Here is a 25,153-nt window from a genome sequence, read left to right as displayed (position 1 = left end):
TAAAGACCAAACTGCACTAACCTTTCTGATTACTTTTGGCACCTTTTCACTTGCTATGTTCCTCCAAGACTTCTAGTTTCTTTATTTAAAAAAATTTGTATTCTCAAAACTAGCATTTTCTCCCACTGAAGTTTTATTTACCTTTGTTTTGTCATTTAGATTAGGCCATTTTGTAATGTATATTCCTACTGCCCTGAGGACTTGTGCTTTTTTCCCAGATCTACCCTCTGCATGCTCCCTTTCTTTGACCCTCCTATTGCTGGCTATATCTTTGAATGTTGAGACTTTCAAATTCAGAAACACCTGCCCATTTAACTCAGTAGTTCATTCCAACTTTTTTTTGGTCCTCTTCAAATGTAGGTCCAGTTCAGTGGCCATAATAAAACAAGTATGGGCTGAGCCCATGAACTTTAATAAATATTAAATGTAAACCATACTCTGGTGCCCCTTTGTAAAATGGAGGTAAATACATGTTCAAATCTATAAGAAATAGTGAAAGTTGCAAAGCAGTTAATGAAATGCAGGATCTTAGTTGATGTTACTTAATGTGATGAGGCTGGTGATTGAAATTGCTGAGGATGTTGAGGGTAAAGGGCAATGCTCCCTCTAATTTTTAGTAGTCTGTGTGCGCAAAAACCTTATGTTGTGCAAATTCTTTCCCTGTGACAAAAGTATGCGCGCACTGAATGCACACATGGCACAGTTTATGTAGACTTACAAAGTATTTGACGTAAAACTGCACAGAATAACAACAAAATAACATACATATTTAAGTCACTGTTATTTTTTTCTCTCTCCTGTCTTTGGCATTTACCCATAATTTGTAAACTCTATCTAGACTAATAGAACTTCCATCCAATTGATAGCTTTTGATTCTCATTAACATATCCAAATGACATTCACCTAAGCGATTTCTCAGCTTGTATTTGAGTTGATTCATTAGGCCAAAACCTCACTCACAGTCTGCACTAGATGCAGGAAAGGTTCCCCCAATGTCCATCAACTGTGCAAGGTCGCAAAACTGTTCATTTTGAAGTACAAATGCCACCATTTGAGCAAAGTTTGAAATCAGTTTGGATTTAATTTTTTCTTGCATGGAAAATTTGAAATCATTAAACTGTCTAACTATTACAGTATTTTCAGCTAGAAAATCATATTTTAGACATAAGGCATTACTTTGTTCATCGCCAAATGTGAAGTCACAATCTGTAATTGTCCTGTTTGAGTCTTGCTGCAACACCATTAACTCTGCCCAACATTACTGACGCTCCATCAGATGTAAACATCACCATTTTATGGAGGTCAAGTTTCTTCTCTTCATAAAACTGCTTGGTCGCTGAAACAATAGAAGAAGCATCACACGCTTGTAGCTGAACTATTCCGCCAAAAAACGTTCTATAAACAGTACAATCTTTAGATCTAAATTTGAATTACAGAATGAAACATTTGTTGACAGATATGTCTGTGGTTTCATCAACTGCTAACGTGTGAAAATCTGCTGATGCTATTTCTTCAAACATGTCTTTCTGAGCAATATAGTTGATAGTCTCCAGAAATTCGAACACATAATTTTTGCTTCGCCAACTGTCTGGGAGTTGAACATACTTTTCCATATGTTCATTAATGTGTTGAACTGAATGTAAAGAGTTAGTTATTTTAACAGCTGACAACACACTGTCGACAAGAACTTTGATCTCTGCGTTTGATTGTTTTTGCCCTTGCTCATCTGCACTGAACCGTAACATGTGTAGCACTCCTGTAACGGGTAGTGATGGGTTCTGTTGCTTGAGCTTTTGTACACCGTCCACATGCGATTTATTTACCAAATGATGCTTCAAAAAGTCAAGTTTCCAAATATCATCCCACTTCTTCCCACTAGCAAATTCTCCAGCAACTTGCACATCACGACAATACAAACAGATAACTCCAGTTTCCAAATCATACATAAGTATTTCTCGTAGCTGAATGTTCATGACCTCATGAGCTTTCGGTGTAGCAGTTTCCACTATTTTGTTAAGCCATTCAACTTTAAACAAGTTTGCAGTGCTTTTGCGCTTCACACCCTTTGCTTCTTTTAAATTCGACATAGCGAATCAATATTTTTTTCAATAAAAACTTAGTAAGCTATCTACAGGATTTGAATCAGATCTTTGTAAACTTTACGATATGAACACTGTCCGCCAAAGATGGCTGCCGCCGTGATGCAGCTGTACAAACAGGAACAGGAAAGGTGGGGTAACGTAAATTAGTGACATGCATTGTGGTATTTGAAAAACCGTCTAACTAGTTAACAGAAACATTTAGCTGAAAGATTATTTTCTATAAGTATAATTATTCATTACTACATTATTTTAGGTAACTAACCTTTTGTGTGCACATTAATTTCCTTTGTGCGCTGGTTGAAAAATGTGTGTGCACGCACATGTGCACAGCTTAGAGGGAACATAGGTTAAGGGATACCAAATGTACTTAAATTCCATGCAAATAAGGCATGAGTAGGTGTTTCAGTATTTGTATTAGCAAATCAGATTGATAAATCCGCAATTATTTTATTACTGGAAATTGTTCAGCCATGGGCAATGGATGGGAACTGAAACTTACAACAAATACTGTCTGTTGATGAGTTTGTTCCCTTTTTTTTAAAAAAGAAGGTGCTTAGTCATAGTGACTTCCAAAGGTTTTACTTGTGTAAAATAGATAATGAAGCATTCAGCAGGTCAGACAGCATCTGGGCAAAGTGAAAAGGTTAGGTATTCAAGTCAAGGATCCTTGGTCTCAACTGGGAAAGAGATATTTGACTGTTCAACTCGTTCCTAGTTCTGATGAAGGGTCTCTGACCTGAAAAAATAACTGCTTCTCTTTCCATATAAGTTTGTTTTGCTTTTACTTTAGACCCAGAATCTGATATTTTTTTTAAATGTTCATATACTTTTCACTTTGCAACACATTTTCTTGCTGTAAAAGGATCCCTTTAAGTACTAGGGAACATTTCTAATTATAAATTATTTTTGACAGGTATTTGCATTGGAAACTTTTAAATTTAAGGAATCAGAGATATCTAAGCACCACCATTGATTCTGATGAATTAAATTGACAATTTCCACATTAAATAACACTACTGTGGCATAGTAAGTATAATGCACAAGTTCTTTTTTAAAATTGTGTATCAAAGTTAGTAATGAAACAAATTTGAAGACCATTCTGAGTCATTTTTTACATTTTTATGAAAAGTACTACTTTTCTCAAAATACACAGGCACGTGTGCAGTAATAATTAGGATCAGACTCTTGTTTCAGAGCAATGTATCAATTTAGAATTTTGGTTGTATGTTAATTTGGTTTCATGTTCGCTTTCCTGAATCTAATGTTTTTTGTCAAACATTCAAACTCAATTTTAAATATTGTATTTGACTACATTACTGGACATCCAGCTAATAATGTGAAAAAGTTGCTCCAGTTTGTAAACAAATAAAGGATGGTGTCAACTGCTAATTAAATTTTACTGTGCGAAGTGATCTTTACCTCGAGTCAGCCTCTGACTCTGTTTCAGTTTCCTGGTTAAATTCATTAATTTGGATTAAAGCTTTTAGGAGAATGTTGAGATTGCATTAATTTTGAACTCTGAATTACTTTATTTGGCTTTTATTGACTTTCATAAAATGACCTCAATTTTAAAACAAGATTTTAAACTGGGCATGAGAAATCTAGGAATTTCATAGATGTTTTATTTTTCTCTGTTTATAGTTACCGTGTATACTGCTTACTGGGAGATGGAGAATCGTCTGAAGGTTCAGTCTGGGAGGCCATGGCATTTGCTTCTTACTACAAACTTGACAATTTAATGGCTATTTTGGATGTGAACCGCTTGGGTCAAAGTGAACCTACTCCATTGCAGCACAAAGTTGAAATCTATCGCAAACGTTGTGAATCTTTTGGGTAAATTTGCAATTTTGAACTTCAGATGTGGAATTTCAAATGTTGGTTACCGGGAAAGAGGAAAGACACAACAATCTATTCCCTTTTTAAATACTGGTAATTGATTAAACAATAGTTTTTGACAAAAAGCATAGGGGTACTGTCAATGTTTATACCTCAACTAATATTTCAGGAAGTTGAATGATTAGTTACTAATTATGGATGTTGTTGTGTGCATTCTGAATTGCTGTGCTCCAAACATCATAACAGTAATCTCATCAAAATTACTTCTCTGGCTCTAAATCACACAGGAGCAACTCAAAATTCTGAAAAATGCTATCTAAATGTTGTTATTTCTTCACAGTATAATCAATTACATTTTTATGCTTACCTACCAAGTGTCGATCTATATCATTTAGACCCAAAAAAGGGGTTAAGGTTAAGAACTTTCCAGACATAAAGGTTGGCCATGTGATTGATAGTGAGGAAGAAATTTCTAATCAACAAGAAGTTATCACCATATTGGTTCAATATGCAGAAAAATATCATGATAGGATTCAGTTTGGTGTGTAGGGTAATACATTATTGGGATGCTAAAAAGATGAGGGAATACATGATATTCAGTAGAATATTGAAAGGAGTAGAGGGACAGGAATATTTTTTAAATGCTGATCTACATGTACCTGATGCATGTTTTTCAAAGTTACCATGTCCTTTGGTGAGACATGGAATACAGGTCATTCTAGAACTGCTAAACCCTGATCATAATTAGAATATAGTCCATGTTCCTGAGCAACCCACGATTTTTTTTAGGAACTCAGGTTACATAAGGTGACTGGAGGGAAATAATAGAGACAATGTTTTGGGCAGAGACCCTTCAAATTCTGAGCTCCTTACAGAAAGCAGCAGGATATTAACCCGGATCAATGGCACTGGAAGTGCTGATGAGGAGCCTCTGCCTAAAACATTGACTGTTTATTCTTCTCTATAGATGCTGCCTGGCCTGCTAAGTTCCTCCATTATTTTGTTTATGTCACTCTGGATTTCCAGCATCTGCAGAATTTCTGCATATTTGAGCACCACGTTTCCATGAAAAGATATAAAGGTATTGCCAAAGGATGCTTGAGAATTATGAAGAGGAACACCTAATTACTTAAGATTGGTTTCTTTGAAACAGAAGAGGCTGAATGAACATTTAATAATTATTAATTTAAATGCAAATTGTATTAGCTTGAGAAACTGTATCGAATAAATCAGATAGGTTTCCCTTGCAAAAAGACCAGCAACTGGGAGCTTAAGTTTAAGATAATTGATAATTGATGGATAAATTAGATCATCGCTTGAATAATGAGAATAGGGGTGTTGACAGAGCAATGGAGGCAGAGACTGTTGTCACATTTTAAATAGTACTTACTGTAGCTGAGTTCTTGAAGGGCAATAACCTACAATACTGTGTATGAGGTGATTGGTATTCATCTTAATATCATTACTTAAAGATTGGACTTTTGTCATGTGCATCAAATCATACAATGAAATGTGTTGCTTTGCATCAACGACCAACACTGTCCAAGAATGTGCCATACTTCAGCACCCACAGAACACGGCCACAACTTACTAAACTTAAACTGTACGTCTTTGGAATATGGGTGGAAAGAAACTCATACACCCTGGGGAGAACATACAGACTCCTTAAAGACAGTAGCAGGAACTGACCCAGTCACTGGCGCTGTTAAGTATTGCACTAATCACTATCAAGAGGAAATCTGCAGGTGCTGAAAATCCAACCAACACACAAAATACTGGTCCTGCTAAACATTGACTAGTCTTTTCCATAGATGCTGCCTGGCCTGCTGAGTTCCTCCACATATTTGTGCCTTTTCATATTTGTTTTTTTTTTTAATAGCTTATAGACCACAAGACATAGGAGCAGATTTAGGCCATCGAGTCTGTGCCGCCATTCCATCATGGCTGTTTTGTTCTCCTCTCAACCCTAACCTCTTGCCTTCTTCCTGTAATCTTTGACATTGTTACGAATTAAGAAGCTATTAACTTCCACTTTAAATATGCCCAAATGACTTGGCCTCCACGGCTGTCTGTGGCAGTGAATTCCAGAGATTCACCACCCTCTGACTAAAAGAAATACTTCATTGCTGTTCTAAAGGGTCATCATTATAGTCTGAGGCTATGGCATCTGGTCCTAGATTCCCCCACTACACAAAGCATCCTCCCCACGTCCACTCTATCTAGGCCTTTCAGTTTTCGATAGGTTTCAAAGGTACATTTAATGTCAGAGAAATGTATACAATATACATCCTGAAATCCTTTTCACTAGGATTACCCTCCAATTCTTCTAAACTACAATGTACAGGCCAAGAGCTATAAAATGCTCATCCCCGGAATCATTCTTGTAAACTTCCGGTGGATCCTCTCCAATACCAGCAAATCCTTTATTAGATAAAGGGTCCAAAGCTGCTTACAATACTCCAAAACCGTGTACTGTATTTCTGTCCTGAATAAAGCAAATTTCCTGACATGTATCAATGATAATAAATCTGATTCTGAATTAATCTGTAACAAGTAGTCAGTTAAATATTAGGCCAGAACTTACTAACCATTACTAGTTATTGGAATGGAACTACTGGCCTTTAATTAATTAACAGCAGTAAATCCCGTATATTTTAACACTGCGTCCTGTTTGTTCTAATAGGAATTACAAGACAAAGACTTGGGAGGCATTTGGAAAGAAAAGCTACTTTAAGTTGCTTATATTAATACTTTTAATAACTGGTATATTATGTAATAATTTCAGAATTTTTCATTTTAACAAAATTTTAAACATTAAGTTTCCATATGTGAAATACCTCTGAATGCCAGACTTTTTAAAAACTTAAAATTTAGTAACAACTCTTAAAGCCAACAAAGTTGGATGTGGTGATTTTGAATGCCCTGTCACTGCTCAGACTTGCTACAGTCCTGAGAAGCATTAAATCATCTGCAAAATGCTCAGGAAAGTGAGGGCATGAGCATGCCAGGAGCATTTATTCTGGTGTCTCTGGCACCCATTCAGTGAGTTTCAGCCCATTGTTTTAATTGACCAGATAATTTTCTTGCATACTAATTTGTACATTTACTATGACTAGCTCTTTTGAAACCAACTAAGTTACTATATCCTCTTGTCAACAGCTTGAATAGGTATTTGTGTTGGTCAGTATGATTTAATCATAAATTATAAACTTTTCTATTCAGGTGGCATGCTGAAGTGGTGGATGGACACAGTATAGATGAACTCTGCAAAGCTTTTTGGCAGGCTGGCATGGTCAACGATAAACCAACTGTTATTATTGCTAAGACTCTTAAAGGAAAAGGCATCGAAGGTACCTTGACTAATTTTTAATGGAAATTCTATTTTTGTTTTGATGAATGCAGAGGTCTATATTTGAATACATTAACATCAAAACTGTTATGCAAAGAGAGCAGGCCAGTAACTGCATAGGAGCACTAACAGTAACAGACGCCGAATCAAATTCCCATTATGCCTCATTGTTCATGCTGTTTACTTTTTTTTATCTCTAATTCCACGGGGATGGCCAAATTGAAAAGAAATGCTAAAGTGTAATCCAGTAATCTCTTTCCATCTACATATTTTTTCATCTATTTTATCCCATCATAATTGTGGAGATGTTTGTGTGTTGGAAGTCCAATGCACTGGGTCATAAATATAAATCACTTGTAATTCTAACTGATTTAACCTTGAGTAATTATGTAAATAGCATAATTACTTTCAGGGGGAAGCTAGTTGCTACTTTATGGGATATGCTGTTAACTAGATTCATAAATACCATTGGGTGAAAGAGTGGGAGATGGATATGCAGAGCATAAACATTAGCAAAGGCAAATTGAGCCTAATGACTGTGCTGCAAATTTTATGTGAACTTGTATGCCAAGAGCAATACAAACAAAATGCCGGAGGTACTCAGCAGGTCAGGCAGCATCTATGGAAATGAATCAACAGTTAACATTTTAACATAGAAACATAGAAAACCTACAGCACAATACTGGCCCTTCAGCCCACAATGCTGTGCCAAACATGTACTAACTTTAAAAATTACCTTGGGTTACCCATAGCTCTCTATTTTTTTGAAGCTCCATGTACCTATCCAGGAGTCTCTTAAAAGACCCTATTGCATCCACCCCACCACCATCACTGGCAGCCCATTCCACGCACTCACCACTCTCTGTTTTTTTGAAAAAAAAAACTTACTCCTGACATCTTTGTACCTACTTCCAAGCACCTTAAATCTGTGCCCTCTCATGTTAGCCACTTCAGCCCTGGGAAAAAGCCTCTGACTATCGACATGATCAATGCCTCTCATCATCTTACACACCTCTATCAGGTCACCTCCCATCCTCCGTCGCTCCAAGGAGAAAAGGCCGTGTTCACTCATAAGGCATGCTCCCCAATCCAGGCAATATCCTTGAAAATCTCCTCTTCACCCTTTCTGTAGTTTCCATATCTTTCCTATAGTGAGGTGACCAAAACTGAGCACAGTACTCCAAATGGGGTCTGACAAGGGTCCTATATAGCTGTAATATTACCTCTCAGATCTTGAACTCAATCCCACGGTTGATAAAGGCCAATACACTCACTGTATGCCGCCTTAACCACACATTCAATCTGCGCAGCAGCTTTGGATGTCCTATGGACTTGGACCCCAGGATCCCTCTGATCTCCACGCCCCCAGGAGTCTTGCCATTAATACTATATTCTGCCATTGTATTTGACCTACCAAAATGAACCACCTCACACTTATTCGGTTTGAACTCCATCTGCCATTCTCAGCCCAGTTTTGCATCCTATCGATGTTCTGCTGTAACCTCGGCCCTCCACACTGTCCACAACACCCTCAACCTTTGTGTAATCAGCAAATTTACTAATCCATCTCTCCACTTCCTCACCCAGATCATTTATAAAAATCACGAAGAGAAGGGGTCCCAGAGCAGATCCCTGAGGCACACCACTGGTCACCAACCTCCATGCAGAATATGACCTGCCTACAACTATTCTTTGCCTGCTGTGAGCAAGGCAATTCTGGATCCACAAAGCAAAGTCCCCTTGGATCCCATGCCTCCTTACTTTCTCAATAAGCCTTGCATTGGGTACCTTATCAAATGCCTTGCTGAAATCCATATACACTGCATCTACTGCTCTACCTTCATCAATGTACTTAGTTGCATACTCCAAAAATTCATTCAGGCTCATAAGGCATGACCTGCCTTTGACAAAGCCATGCTGACTATTCCTGATCATAATTGTGCCTCTCCAGATGTTCATAACTCCTGCCTCTCAGGATCTTCTCCACCAACTTACCGACCACAGAAAAAAGGCTCACTAATCTGTAATTTCCTGAGCTATCTCTACTCCCCTTCTTGAATAAGGGAACAACATCTGCAGCCCTCCCATCCTCCAGAACCTCTCCCATTCCCATTAATGATGCAAGGATCATCGCCAGAGGCTCAACTATCTCCTCCCTCTCCTTCCTCACCTCCCACAGTAGCCTGGTGTATATCCCATCCGGTTCCACACACACACCTTTCCACTGTCACATTTGATTGGTCCTATTCTCTAACGTCTTATCCTCTTGCTCTTCACATAATTTTCGAATGTCTTGGGGTTTTCTTTAATCTTGCTCACCAAGGCCTTCTCATGACCCCTTCTGGCTGTCATAATTTCATTTTTAAGCTCTTTCCTGCTAGCCTTACAATCTTCTAGATCTCTAACATTATATAGTTTTTTGAACCTTTCGTAAGCTTTTCTTTTCTTCTTGACTAGATTTTCAACTACCTTTGCACACCATGGTTCCTGTACCCTACCATCCTTTCCCTGTCTCATTAGAATGTACCTATGCAGAACGCCACACAAATATGCCCTGAACATTTGCCACATTTCTGCTGTACATTTCCCTGAGAACGTCTGCTCCCAATTTATGCTTCCAAGTTCCTGCCTGATCACTTCATATTTCCCCTTGCTCCAATTAAATACTTCCCTAACTTGTCTATTCTCGTCCCTCTCCAATGTTGTGGTAAAGGAGATAGAATTGTGATCACTAGCTCCAAAATGCTCTCCCACTGAGAGACCTGACTCCTGAGCAGGTTCATTTCCCAATACCAGATCAAGTATAACCTCTCCTCTTATAGGTTTACCTACATACTGTGCCAGGGAACTTTCCTGAACACACCTAACAAACTCCAGCCCATCGAAACCCCTTGCTCAAGGGAGATGCCAATCAATACTTGGAAAATTAAAATCTCCCACCACGACAACCCTGTTATTACTGCACCATTCCAGAATCTGCCTTCTTATCTGCTCCTCGATGTCCCTGTTACTATTGGGTGGTCTATATATAAAAAAAACACACCCAGTAGAGTTATTGAACCCATCCTGTTTCTAGCTTCCACCCACAGAAACTCAGTAGACAATGCCTCCATGACTCTTCTGCAGCCATGACACTCTCTGATCAGCAGTGCCATGCCCTCACCTCTTTTGCATTCCTCCCTGTCCTTTTTGAAACATTTAAAGCCTGGCACTCTAAGTAGCTATTCCTGCTCCTGAGCCCTCCAAGTCTCTGTAATGCCCACAACATCACCGCTCCAAGTACTGATCCACGGTCTAAGCTCATCCGCTTTGTTCAAGATCCTCCTTGCATTAAAATAAACACATCTCAATCCATCAGTCTGAGCGCATCTCTTCCCTTCTCTATCTTATCTAGGGGGAGGGGAGAGAACAGATTACCAGAAGGAGAAATCAATGTTCTTGCCGTCACCTTGGAGGCTACCTAGACAGAATATGAAGTGTTGCTCCTCCAGTCTGAGAGTGGCCTCGTGGCAGACGAGGCCATCAACCAATATATTAGAATGGGGATAGGAATTAGCATAGTTGGCCACTGGGAAATTCCAGTCTAGGAGCAATGCCTATCTCAGAGCCACTGATTGTTGGATGTTTTCTTGGAAACAGTCAAATGCTTCTAAAATGTAAAAGTTAAGGAACAGCTATGAACAAGATGGCTTGCTGAGCAATATTTGGTTGCAAGTTTATTAGATTATGTGTCATTTCTAAATTATGGTGCTGAAGCAATTGTGATACCCTGGAAGACTAGGGTGCATATTTTGTCTTGCATCTGGAGAATTTTCATGGCTAGAATATACCATAGCTCTTGTGTAGCCTGACTGGCCTTGAATTCTTTTAATCTTTTTTTATTTTCTGGAAATCCATATGAAGGGTAATTCCCATGGAGAAAACTAATGTAATTCTATTGGTAATAGGCACGGAGTATTCTGGAAAGCACAATGGGGTTGGGGGGGGAGAATAAACAGAACAGGACTATTGTGAACTCTTCAAGGATTTTTCTTTGTACAGGTCCACAATTCCTTATCTGAAATTCTTGGGGCCAGTTGCATTTCAGAATTCAGAATTTTTCGGATTTCAGGACCCCCCCCCCCCGCCCCCGATACCAAAAAAACATGTATACTCAAGTCCCTTATTTAACCTGTCTCAGTGCGATGGACTTTAGGACCCGGCGGTGCACCAAACCTACACACATCCTCCCATATACTTTAAATCATCTCTAGATCACTTAATACCTAATACAGTGTAAATGCTATGTAATTAGTTGTTATACTGTATTGTTTAGGGAATAGTGACAAGAAAAAAATTTATTTCCAACAAAAACATTCAATAAAACATAAAAATATACAGCTTCAAATGAACCGAATCAAACACATGGTAAATGACTTATTGAAATAAATGTAGAACGTCACTGTCACTATAAAACTTCAGAAGCTTGTCTTTCTATTTATTTAAATCCTATACAGTGGTAGCTCTGACACTATTTTCTTCAGTAAGACGCTGCACAGACACACCACGATCAAGCTTCTGTAATAACTCCACTTTCTGCGTTATTGATAATGATAGATACTTCTCTTTTTCTCATTTTTACCCATAGGGGTATCCGTAGCTCTTTTTGACATTTTCACAGTGAAATTAAACACAAAGTCAACAGTGAACACAAAATATCAGTGAACAGCAAATGTACGTGTAACCAGTACGAGTGCTGAGCCACAACTGACGTCTGGCGGCCTCTGCTAGTGCTGCCATGTCACATCTGAGTGACGTCAGCTGTTGGTGAAAAAAACTTTGGTTTTTGGAGCTTTTTGGATTTCAGAATTTCAGATAAAGGAATGTGCACCTGTACTAAGCTGTTTAACTAAATTCAATAATTAATTTGCAAACAATCCTGTGTGCCAATTTTGTTTGAGTCCTAAATTATTCTGAAATGTCTGAAAATTGAATGACTGTCAAGATGAGGACATTGCAATACAATCAATTTTAAAGCAATTCTATTTTAAAACTGGAACCTGCCTTCATTTAATTCTACTGAATGTGATGTGCACAAAATCAGCAAATTTTCTTACTAATACTGTTGCTTTATTCCTTAATGTTAGGTGTTCCTGAATGGAAAATGCATCTTAGTGTGTGCAGTCTAATATTGATTGCTGTGTGTATTCTGTGTGTTCTAAAAGCTTGGAGGATGAAGTAAGAAATTCTCCATGCTGGATCATAGCAGTTTGAGCAAATTTGCTAATCAGTGGGTTTTGAATTCCTGAGACTATTGGACTTTGTGGACATATGTTGTGTTGCCTTCTAAGTTTGAAATATTTTCAGGTGTTGAGGATCACGAAAATTGGCATGGTAAACCTATTCCAAAAGATAAAGTGGAAGGAATCATTAACTCCATCAGATCTGGAATCACGAACAGCAAGAAGCTTACCCCAGGGCAGCCAGTGAATGATGCACCAACTGTATCTATTGAAAATATTAAACTGAGCTCACCACCAAAGTACAAACATCAGGAGAAGGTAACCAATCCCACTAATATCCCTGGTCCTGGTCATGAACTCTAATTAGTGTGTTCTCAGAATTAAAATGCAAATAATGGATTTACACTGGGGTTTGGGGGAGTGGATGAATGACATCTTGAACATCAGATAGTTCATAGTTTGGTGGGGTTGGAATGGAGGAAAGGCAATCCAGACCTGACGCTGGGTGGGAAAATAGATAACTTTTTTTGGGATAAAAGGAACTTTCCCTATTTAAAAAAAAATTAATTTATTGGTTATTTTTCAGGTAGCTACACGGAAAGCATATGGAACTGCACTGTCAAAGTTGGGTCATGGCAATAAGCATGTGATTGCTTTAGATGGTGATACGAAGAATTCCACCTTTTCAGAGCTGTTCAAGAAAGAACATCCTACACGTTTTGTTGAATGTTTCATTGCAGAGCAGAACATGGTAACTTCTAATATTTATTTTGTGCATGAAAATAAAACTAAAAGTAAGGATAAATAGTGGCTTATGATAAAATTGAGACTGATTGCTGCTTTCTAGGATAGTTTCTTATTTTCATCTCTCTGTTTCTGTACCAGCCAACTCTGTTTGCTCCTGCGTTGCCACCCAAATAATCTTAGCTATTTGCTATTTTTTTTCTTGCTAGAGTGTTTACACTGTAGCAAGAAATCACTTGTGATTGTTTATAGTGTGAACATTTGTATAATGAGGATAAGGGGTTCTGTGGGAGAGATCGAGAATCCCGGATGGTCTGTTGCCTCCCTGGTGCCAGGGTCCACGATATCTCAGATCGAGTCCTCAGTATTCTCAGGAGGGAGGGTGAGCAGCCAGATGTCATGGTCCATGTAGGGACCAATGACATGGATAGGAAGGAGGAGGATCTCTTTTCTGCAAAGCGATTATAGGGAGTTAGGTGCAAAGTTAAAGGCCAGGACCTCCAGGGTTGCAATCTCAGGATTGCTACCTGTGCCACGTGCTAGTGAGGCTAGAAATAGGAAGATAATGCAGCTAAATACGTGGCTAAGGAGATGGTGCAGGAGGGAGGGCTTCATGTTTCTAGACAATTGAGCTTTGTTCCAGGGAAGGTGGGACCTGTTCTGACGGGACAGTTTGCACCTGAAGTGGAGGAGGACTAACATCCTTGTAGGTAGGTTTGCTCGCTCTGCTCAGGGGGGTTTAAACTAGATTTGCAGGCGGAGGGGAACCAGAGTGTTAGAGCAGATAGTGAGGTGGAGGAGGATAAAGGTCATGCTAGGACTGCATGTATAGACCGTAATCAAAGGTTTGTACGTGATAGAAATGTTCTCAGGTACATCTATTTCAGTGCAAGGAGTATTGTAGGTAAGGCAGATGAGCTTAGGGCGTGGATTGACATGTGGGATTACACATTATTGCTATTAGTGAGACTTGGTTGTGGGGGGGCAGGACTGGCAGCTTAATGTTCCAGGGTTCCGTTATTTCAGATGTGACAGAGGGGGAGGGAGGAAAAGGGGAGGAGTGGCATTACTAGTCCGGGAGAATATCACAGCTGTGCGTAGACAGGACAGCCTGGAGGGCTTGTCTACAGAGGCCATATGGGTGGAGCTGAGGAACAAGAAATGTGTGACCACACTAATAGGGTTGTATTATAGACCGCCCAATAGTCAGAGAGAATTGGAGGAGAAAATCTGTAGAGAGATAGCAGACCGATGTAAGAAACGAAGTTATAATAGTTGGGAAATTTAACTTTCCACATATTGACTGAGACTCCCATACTGTGAAAGAGTTAGATAGTGTGGAGTTCGTCAAATGTGTTCAGGAAAGTTTTCTAAATCAATATATAGAGGTACCAACGAGAGAGGATGCAATACTTGATCTCCTATTATGGAACCAGACAGGTCAGGTGACAAGTATGTGTAGGCGAACATTTTGGGTCCAGTGACCATAATGTCATTAGTTTCAAGTTAATTATGGATAAGGATAGGTCTGGTCCTCAAGTTAAGGTTCTAAATTGGAGAAGGGCCAATTTTGAGGAAATGAGAAAGGATCTAGGAAGAGTGGATTGGGATAAATTTTCTGGCAAAGATGTGTTCAGTATGTGGAAGGTATTCAAAGGCGAAATTTTGAGAGTGCGGAGTTTGCATGTTCCTGCCAGGATTAAAGGCAAAGTTAACAGGCATAGGGAACCTAGGTTTTCAAGGGATAAAGACATGAGGTTGCTTTGGCTGATAATGTGAAGGTAAACCCGAAGGGCTTCTACAAGTATATTAAGAGTAAAAGGATAGTAAGGGACAAAACTGGTCCCCCAGATCAGTGGTCCCCAACCTCCAGGCCATGGACCGATACATTTCCGCGAAGAGTGCAGCGGTGGCGGGAACGCACCCAGCACATCTTTAAGAAAAAAAAAGCCAAAATGAACAAGCTAATTAATTAGGTGCCGCTGGCACGTAAATGTCGGCCCAGATCAGAGGCAATTGCCGATTGCGTCGCCTCTGATCTGGGTCGACGTTTATGTGCCAGGCAGCACCTAATGAATTAGCTTGTTTATTTCAGCTTTTTTCTTAAAGATGTGCTGGGTATGTCCCGGCTACTGCTGCACCCCTGCATGCTTTGCAGCAATGTATCGGTCCGCGGCCCGGAGGTTGGGGACCACTGCCCTAGAAAATCAAAGTGGTCGTCTATGTGTGGAGCCTCACGAGATGGGGGAGATCTTAAACTTTTTGCATCAGTATTTACTCAGGAAACTGGTATAGCGTATATGGAAGGAAGGGAAACAAGCAGCAGTGTCATGGAACATATAGAGATTAAAGAGGAGGAGGTGCTTGCTGCCTTACAGCGAATAAAGGTAGATAAATCCCCCGGGCCTGACATGATATTTTGTCGGACCTTGAGAGAGACTAGTGCAGAAATTGCAGGGGCCCTGGCAGAAATATTTAAAATGTCCTTAGCCATGAGTATGGTGCCAGAGGATTGGAGGGTAGCTCATGTTCTGTTGTTTAAAAAAGGCTCCAAACGTAAACCAGGTAATTACAGACTGGTGAGCCTGATATCAGTAGTAGGTAAATTATTGGAAGGTGTTTTGAGAGATCCGATATACAAGAATTTGGACAGCTAGCGGCTGGTTAAGGATAGCCAGCATGGCTTTGTGCGTGGTACTTCGTGTTTAATGAATCTTGCAGAGTTTTTCGAGGAGGTTACCAAGAAAGACGAAGGAAAGGCTGTAGCTGTTGTCATGGACTTCAGTAAGGCCTTTGACAAGGTCCCACATGAGAGGTTAGTTCAGAAGGTTGAGACACTAGGTATCCATGGAGAGGTTGTAAACTGGATTCAAAATTGGCTGTGTGGGAGAAGACACAGAGTGGTAGTGGATGATTGCTCATCAGAGTGGAGACCTGTGTCTAGTGGTGTGCCTCAAAGATCTGTGCTGGGACCATTGTTATTTGTTGTCTATATCAATGATCTAGGTAATAATGTGGTAAATTGGATCAGCAAGTTTGCTGATGACACTAAGATTGGAGGCGTTGTGGACAGTGAGGAAGGCTTTCAAAGCTTGCAGGGGGATCTGAACCAACTGGAAAAATGGGTCAGAAGATGGCAGATGGAATTTAATGCAGACAAGTGTGAGATGTTGCATTTTGGAAGGACAAATCAAAGTAGGACATACACAGTAAATAGGGCACTGAGGAGTGTGGAGGAACAAAGAGATCTGGGAGTTCAGGTACATAATTCCCTGAAAGTGGTGTCACAGGTAGACAGGGTTGTAAAGAAGGCTTTTGGCATCCTGGCATTCATAAATCAAAGTATTGAATATAGGAGTTGGGATGTTATGGGGAGGTTGCATAAGACATTGGTGAGGCCAAATTTGGAGTATTGTGTACAGTTCTGGTCACCTAACTATAGGAAGGATATCAGTAAGATTGAAAGAGTGCAGAGAAGATTTACTAGGATGTTGTCAGGTCTTCAGGAGTTGAGTTACAGGGAAAGATTGAACAGGTTAGGACATTATTCCTTGGAGCGTAGAAGAATGAGGGGAGATTTGATTGTGGCTTACAAAATTATGAGGGGTATAGACAGAGTAAATGTGAGTAAGCTGTTTCCACTTAGATTAGGAGAGATAAATACGAGAGGACATGGCTTTAGGGTGAAAGGGGAAAGGTTTAGGGGGAAACATTAGGGGGAACTTCTTCACTCAGAGAGAGGTGGGAGTGTGGAACGAGCTGCCATCTGACGTGGTAAATGCGGGCTCACTCAAGTTTTAAGAATAAATTGGATAGGTAAATGGATGGGAGAGGCCTGGAGGGTTATGGACTGGATGCAGGTCAATGGGACTAGTGGAATAATGTTTCAGCACAGACTAGAAGGGTCGAATGGTCTATTTTCTGTGCTGTAGTGTTCTATGGTTCTATAAGATTTTGTTTTGGTCACTTACATTCTTTGCCTTATTTTGGCAATCAATGTGTAGAGGGTAGAAAATGAAAGCAAAATGATCTTTAATTTTACAAATGTAATTGTCTAAGTACAGTAGTTACCTTTTCTTTGCAGGTGAGTGTTGGTGTAGGCTGTTGTGCACGGGACAGGACCGTTGTCTTTGCCAGCACTTTTGCGACTTTCTTTTGTCGAGCACTTGATCAGATTCGTATGGCAGCAATTTCTGAAAGTAATATTAATCTTGTTGGATCCCACTGTGGTATTTCAATCGGTGAGTTTACTCTAAATATTTCTACTAAAATCCCGAATTCATCTGGAGGCTTTGCTTTAATGTCCTTTCCAGCATTCTACCTGCCCTGGGTGTGGGCTTGTATAGGTTTTTCAGTAACTTCTATAAGTGGTTATACATTACCTATGAGCAAAGAAAGGTAGCAGGTGAATTTTCCTTCATCTTGTCCCTACTTTGGAATCCAAAGTTGTATTTCCCTCCAAGAGCAGTAGAATATTCTCTAATGCTGCTAATTCTTTTTAGGTGAGGATGGGCCTTCACAAATGGGACTGGAAGATTTGGCTTTGTTTCGTGCCATTCCCTCCTCAACAGTCTTCTATCCAAGTGATGCTGTCTCAACTGAACGGGCAGTGGAACTAGCTGCTAACACCAAGGTATAGGCTGCAAACTTTAATTCAGCACCTTTTAAAACCACAGGGCTCCTAACAGCAGAGCAACTTTTAAACCATCAGTTCGTTCCACAACCTCTCCCCCCCAAATGACCACGTAACCCCAGTCGTCCTGAGAATAGACAGCAGAATCAATTTGAGGATGACGATTCTTTGAAAATTAAAAGAAAATCTATAGAATTCTGAAAGTCAATTCCAAGGGGACCATTCGCTTATCAGTTATTTTATTCCACTAATCATTCTCCTTTAACTATTGTTCTTTAACCTCGTCACATTCAACATCTGGGAATCCAAATAGTCCTTTCAGACGGAGCAGCAATTTACTTGCATTTCTCTCAATCAAGATGTGCCTGGTTGAATGTTCCCACACTGAACAACAACTTCAATTCTTCCCAAATGCTCTTATTTTCAGTCCTTTTTGGGCTTCTTATCTCAGCACTTGCTGCTACATTGATGACTGTATTAGTGTTGCTTCCAGCACTCATACGAAACTTGAGGTTTATTACTCTTGCTGTCATTTTCCACTTTGCCTTTCTCTCACGTGGTCCATGTTCTGAGTCTTCTCTTTCCTTTATGGACCACTTTGTTCTCTCCAGTGGGCTTAGTGACAAACATTCTTTAAAGTCCTTTGATTTCCATAGTGATTTCAACTGTGTTTCCTCCCATCCTGCCTCCTGAACCATTTCCATTATCCCAAGATAACATTAGCACAATGCAAAATTTGCACATACTCCCTGTGACCACATGTTCTCTCCTGGATGATCCTGTTTCCTTTTGGATGCCAAAAGCATGCTATTTGTTCAGTTAATTGGCTATTATAAATTTTCCTAGCAATTGATAGTGGCAGGAAAATTGGGATGGAATTGGGGATGCAAGAGTTAAAATAGGATAAATGGCTAATTTATGAATTAATAGGATTAATGGCTTGGACTCAGTGGGCCTGTTTCTGTGCTGTATGACCCTCATGTTCCTCCATTTCCATCATTTCTTCAGTTCCATTCAGGTGCTTGTGAGATAGCAATCTTAACTACAATAGTCACTGACTGTACCACATTTTTATCCTGCATCTCTGTTCTGAACTCCTGCTCCCGAACGAGCAAAGTTAGAGTTCTGCTGGTCCTCACCTTCCACTCCTCTTCAGTTTATGCTACCTTCAATGAGATTATACCATCAGACAGACTTTCCCCATTCTGAAGGGACCCATTCCTGTGTGACTCCCATACCAATCTCATTCTTAATAGCACTTTCTCAATACACAGCAGGGGGTTTCACACAATTCTTTTGCCTTATCTGAACTTATCCAGCGGATCAAATAACTCATTCAGGTGATGCGGCAATTTACTTCAATCAAGTATATTTATTACATCCATTACTCACAAAATGGTCTCCTCTAATGGAGAAACCAAATGCAGGCTGGGTGACCATTCTATGTTCAATCGCTTTATCATTTTAGTTTTCTATCCCACTTCCATCTCTCTAGCCTCCTTTGCCATTTCAATGTTGTCCAATGATGCTTAAAGAACAGAACATCTTCAGTCTGTGTACATTGGATGGATATCGATTTTTGGCAATTTCAGGGAACTTGCTTTCTCTGGCCTCCTCTGCTGTAGCTTATCCATCTGTTACTTATAACTGTTTTCCTCCTGTACTAACACTACCTGACTGACTAGGCATTTCCTGCAGTTCTGATATATGTTGTATGGATTTTACATGTCCTTTTTGCTTACTTTGTAACTTAATCTATCATCTAGATGGCTTCATCACCATGGCCTTAAAGTCCCCAATCCAATCAAAGGTATTGCCATTGTCTTCTCCATTCCTCCTCCCTCACCTTCTTTGTAACTTGTAAGTAACTTGTTTTCTCTCTTTCCTGAGTTCTGATCAAGTGTCTGCAAACTGAAATGTTAGCTTTTATTCTATTTTTGCTAATGCTGCCTGACCTCCTGAGTGTTCCAGCATTTCTCTGGTCTTTATATTTCCAGAATGACAAGGCTTTGCTTGAAACAATTCCGCAGGTCATAAACTAAAGGTGTTAACTCTGTTTTTCTTTCTCTACACAGATTTTTAGCATTCTCAAGCATCATTAATGTTTTTTAAGCACCGCGGTATTTGGGAAAAGTTAGCAACTGCATTCTGCTCTGCATTACCGTAATAATTTGTGCGGCTAGATTCACAGGGCAGTAGATTTGCAGCCCAATTAACTGAAAATGATTTGAAAGTTATAGTATAAATTTTTCATAAAATTAACATTTGGTTTGATTGTAGACTTGCACAGAAGGGGACTGAGGGGGAGAATGAATCAGCCATGATGGAATGGTGGAGCAGACTCAATGAGCCAAATGGTGGAATTCTGGTCCTGTGTCTTAAGGTCACTTTGTGACCAAAATGCAGTGTTATTTTTGACCAAGACTGATTTATGGCATTTGATCTTGTTTAGAAAAAAATGTGTACTTGTATCATGGTCATAAGATGACTTAAAGTGCTTCACAGTGTGGTTAAATAGTGAGTAATCTGTGTTGAAGTTTCAATTAACATTATGTCTTCCTTCCCTAGATGGAGCTGAACCATAATCTTGAATCAGATACAACAGTTTTTCTTCAATGATGTCCAGTACTGGTTTTATTTGGAATATTTTCTGTGGATGTAGCCATATTTTACTTATTAACTGAAATTTTGGTTTCACCTCTAGGGTATCTGCTTCATTCGAACCAGTCGTCCAGAGACTACAATAATTTATAAAAATACTGAAATATTTGAGGTTGGAAAAGCTAAGGTAAGCACGGTAGCAGAAGTTATTCATGAAAACTCATGGAGCGGCTTCTCATTTTATTCTTGAATGGACATGCCACTCCAGTTGTAGGCAAGCAGGCTTGATTAGCAGTATCTTTTTCTCATGAGAGGATTGGACTCTTTTCGTGGCTTTTAGTTATCCATTTTGATGTTATCTATTTCTTACCCTGTTACAGTTTGTTCCTGGGCTGTACCAACTATATTATCCATAGTATCATTAATTTAGAGAATTCAAGGGCTTATATTAAATATTGTACTTATTGATGATCATGCATCAAGATTTTTTTATATTGTACACGCATCTGTTTTAGTTTAAATAGTTGAGAATTGGTCCCAATCCTGCTGGTGTAATCTTGATGCAAATTAGCCTTGCATTTAAGAGTCATCTCAATTACAGAATTATCCACAGAACCATGTGAAAATTCAAATACAAGTAGCTGTGCTATAATGTGACAGCAACTCTGAAGATCTGTCCTGGGTCCATCATATTGGTGCAATTCTGAAGATGTTCAATTTATTTGTCATCCAACTATACAAGAATAACCATGAATATAGCCAAATGAAACAGCGTTTTTCAGAGGCCAAGGTACAAAACTCAGTACCAACAGTCATGCGCAGCACAAAACAAAACATACAGCACATATCAGTAAACATAGTCACAAAAAATATAGCCCAAATCCCTGAATCCATGAGCGTTGTTGGCAAGAGCAAAGCCACAGCAGTCATCAGATGAATGTAATCCAGCGTGTCTTTCATTGAGTGGACACTGGAGGTCACTGTCACCAGCATGAACACCGTGCAACATCACCTCTAAGCACTGACTCTGACACCTCTCTCCTGTGCAGCCATGAACAGGCAGCATGTTACAACCAAGGCCAGACAGCTGCCTTGCCTTTGGTCTTGCCAATAAACCAGTGTACTGAACTTGCATGAACATTGATTTCTTCAACTTCCAGTAATTCCATTTCCCGTTCCCATTCCGATATATCTATCCACGGCGTCCTCCACTGTCGTGAGGAAGCCACCCTGCCTACCCATTGACTCTGGTGCTCCTCCTCCCTTTTCTTTCTTCCGTGGCCTTCTGTCTCTTACACCTATCAACTTCCGAGCTCTTTATTTTGTCCCTTTCACCCTTCAGGTTTCACCTATCACCTTGTGTTTCTCTCTCTCCTTTTCCACCCCCCCCCCCAAAAACCATCTTTTAAATCTACTCCTCATCTTTTTTTCTCCAGTCCTGCTGAAGGGTTTCGGCCCAAAACGTCAACAGTACTCTTTTCCATAGATGCTGTCTGGCCTGCTGAGTTCCTCCAGCATTTTGTGTGTGCTGTTTGAATTTCCAGCGTCTTCAGATTTTCTCTTGTTTGCAGCATTCCACAATACCAATGTCCAACAGGGTCTTGTGATCACAAGAAAAATGTCTAAGACAATCACTTGCTCTAAGACTGCACACTGCCTTCACACACAGACTCCAACACTCATCTGTAGCAGGCAGCAACAAGGTCAGTACAGACACGAAAAAATTTGCAGATGCTAGAAATGCAAGGTAAAATGCTGGAGGAACTCAGCAAGTCAGCCAGCATCTATGGAAATGAATATGCAGTCGCATTCTGGACCAAGACCCTTCATCAAGGGCTGCACAGGGTCCAGCTCTTCTAACAAGCTCCTCACTGATGGAATAAACCTGCAGTACTCCCATCTATCATTTCTCTGTCCATATCTGCAACTGGTCTATCTCTCACTCAGTCATCTATGCTATCCACACCACCAATATTTGTATCGCTTGCGAATTTATTAACCGACCCATACACATTTTCATCCAGGTGATTTAGAAACATACCAGACAACAGAGGTCCCGTTTCAAATTCTTGCAGATTTCTACAAATCACAGACTTCCAGCTTGAATAATTCTATTCAACCATCACTCTGTCTTCCATGGGCAGGGCACTTCTGAATCCAAACATTAATCCCATGTATCTTAATTTTCTGGATGAGCCTCCCATGAGGGACCTTGTCAAATGCCTTACTATCCATGTAGACATTATCCACAGGCTTACATTCATCATTCGCCCTCATCACCTCATCAAACTCAATCAAATTAGTAAGACACAATTGTCACCCGCACAATGCCATGCTGGCTGTCCCGAATTAAGCCATGGTTTTCCAAGTGCTTATAAATCCTATTGTTAAGATTTCTTTCCAGTAATATCCCCATTTCCTTGAATAATGGAACCACTACTCACCTGTCCTCCTGGACTTTGCCTGTGGCTAGAAAAGATACCAAAGGTATTGGTCAAGGCCTCAGCAATCTCTTGTGCCTCTCAGTATCCTGAGTATATTCCATCAGGCCCTGGGAACTTGCCCACCTTAATGCTCTTTAAGAGAACCAACACAACTTCCTCCTTTACTTCAAAATGCGCTAGTATATTAATACTCTGGCACTGGCCCCCCTATCCACGTCCTTTTCCTTGGTAAGTAATGATGTAAAATATTTATTAAAGGCCTCAACTACATCCTCTGCATCCAGGCCAATGTTCTCCCTTTATCCTTGAGTGGTCCTCTCCTTTCCCTAATTATTCCTCTTGCTCCTAATGTAAATACAGAATGCCATGGGATTCTCTTTACTCCTACTTGCCAAGGATTTTTCATGGCCCCTCCTGGCTTTCCTAATTCCTTTCTTGAGTTCTTTTCTGGCTGCATTATAATCCTCGAGCTCTGTTTGATTCTAGCTCCCTAAGCTTTACATACCTTTTCTTGACTAAATTGATCACCTCATGGCATCCAAGGTTCTCTTACCTTGTCATCCTTGTCCTTCCTTTTGACCCAGAACATTCTTTCCTATACTCTGTGCAGTTGGCCTTTAAGCATCCTCCGCATGTCAAATGTAGACTTGCCCAAAAGACAAATTGTTCCCAGTTAATGCTCCGTAGTTTCTGCCTCATAGTTTGCCTTGCTCCAATTTACTTCCACAAGGTCCCTGTGACAATGGGATGGATCGCTGTGGCTTGTGGCTCCGTCTCCTACAAGATCCATACTTACCTTTATCTGTAGCTACCTTAAAGCTTGAGCTGTGGTCACTGTCCTCTCACTACTCACCCAGGGAAAGGTCAATCACATGGCTAGGCTCATTACCCAACATCGGATCCAGTAGACCCCCTTCTCTTTTTGGATTATCTATAATTTGATTTAAGAAATTCTGCTCCATCTAAACAATTTGCACTAAGAATGTCTCAGTTTATATTAGAGAAGTTGAAGTCCCCATGACGACAACGCTATTGTTTTTGCATCTTTCCTTAATCTGTTTGTATATCTGTTCCTCAATGTCAGATTGGCTATTGGGTGTCTGTAGTACAATCCCGTCAGTGATTCTGCCCTTCCTGTTTTCTAGTTTTACTCACAGACTCAGTAGATGAGCCTTCCATTATGACCCTCTGAGTGCAGCTATGTTGTTGTCCTGGATTACTAGTGCAACGTGCAATTTTACTCTGCCCCCGGAGTTGTACTTCCCTCTGTCTTTCTAAAACATTGAAATCCTGGAAAATTAAGCACCCATTTCTGTCCCTCTCTCAACTGATCACAACATCATAATTCCATGTACTGATCCATGCTCTAAATTCATCAGCTTAAACCGTACTATTCTTAGTATTAAAATACATACACCAAACCGTTCATCCCATTGTATCTCGCAAACACGAGGAAATCTGCAGATGCTGGAAATTCAAGCAACACGCAAAATGCTGGTGGAACGCAGAAGGCCAGGCAGCATCTATAGGAAGAAGTACAGTCGATATTTCGGGCCAAGACCCTTCGTCAGGACTAACTGAAGGAAGAGATAGTAAGAGATTTGAAAGAGGGAGGGGGAGGGATGAAGCTAGGAGCTGGAAAGTTGATTGGCAAAAGGGATACAAAGCTGGAGAAGGGAGAGGATCATGGGATGGGAGGCCGAGGGGGAAAGGGGGAGGGGAACAAGAGCAGGCAAGGAGTTATTGTGAGAGGGAAAGAGAGAAAAAAGGGAAAAAATAATAAATAAGGGGTGGGTTAAGAAGGGGAGGAGGGGCATTAATGAAAGTTAGAGAAGTCAATGTTCATGCCATCACGTTGGAGGTTACCCAGATGGAATGTAAGGTATTGTTCTTCCACCCTGAGTGTGGCTTCATCTTGACAGTAGAGGAGGCCATGGATAGACATATCAAAATGGAAATGGGACGTGGAATTAAAATGTGTGGCCACTGGAAGATCCTGCTTTCTCTGGCGGACAGAACATAGATGTTCAGCGAAATGGTCTCACAGTCTGCATTGGGTGTCACCAATATTTCGAAGGCTGCACCGGGAGCACCTGACACAGCATATCACACCGGCTGACTCACAGGTGAAGTGTCACCTCACCTGGATGAATTGTCTGGAGCCCTGAATGGTGGTGAGGGAGAAAGTGTAAGGGCACACGTAGCACTTGTTCCGCTTACAA

General features: G+C 40.2%; 1 protein-coding gene across 1 annotated transcript in view; it reads left to right on the top strand.

The window, feature by feature from the left end:
- Positions 1-25,153, top strand: part of LOC140211034 (transketolase-like) — a 45,080-nt gene that overhangs the window by 12,272 nt on the left and 7,655 nt on the right. Inside the window, exons 5-11 of the mRNA XM_072280396.1 lie at positions 3,744-3,935; positions 7,161-7,288; positions 12,634-12,827; positions 13,096-13,260; positions 17,338-17,494; positions 17,756-17,886; positions 20,591-20,674. Of these exons, the coding sequence (XP_072136497.1) occupies positions 3,744-3,935; positions 7,161-7,288; positions 12,634-12,827; positions 13,096-13,260; positions 17,338-17,494; positions 17,756-17,886; positions 20,591-20,674 (1,051 nt within the window). The remainder of the gene's footprint in view (positions 1-3,743; positions 3,936-7,160; positions 7,289-12,633; positions 12,828-13,095; positions 13,261-17,337; positions 17,495-17,755; positions 17,887-20,590; positions 20,675-25,153) is intronic.

This window comes from Mobula birostris, chromosome 16, assembly GCF_030028105.1.
Source record: "Mobula birostris isolate sMobBir1 chromosome 16, sMobBir1.hap1, whole genome shotgun sequence".
NCBI lineage: Eukaryota > Metazoa > Chordata > Chondrichthyes > Myliobatiformes > Myliobatidae > Mobula > Mobula birostris.
Note: the sequence above shows the minus strand (reverse complement) of the source record. Positions and strands in the feature narration are given on the sequence as shown.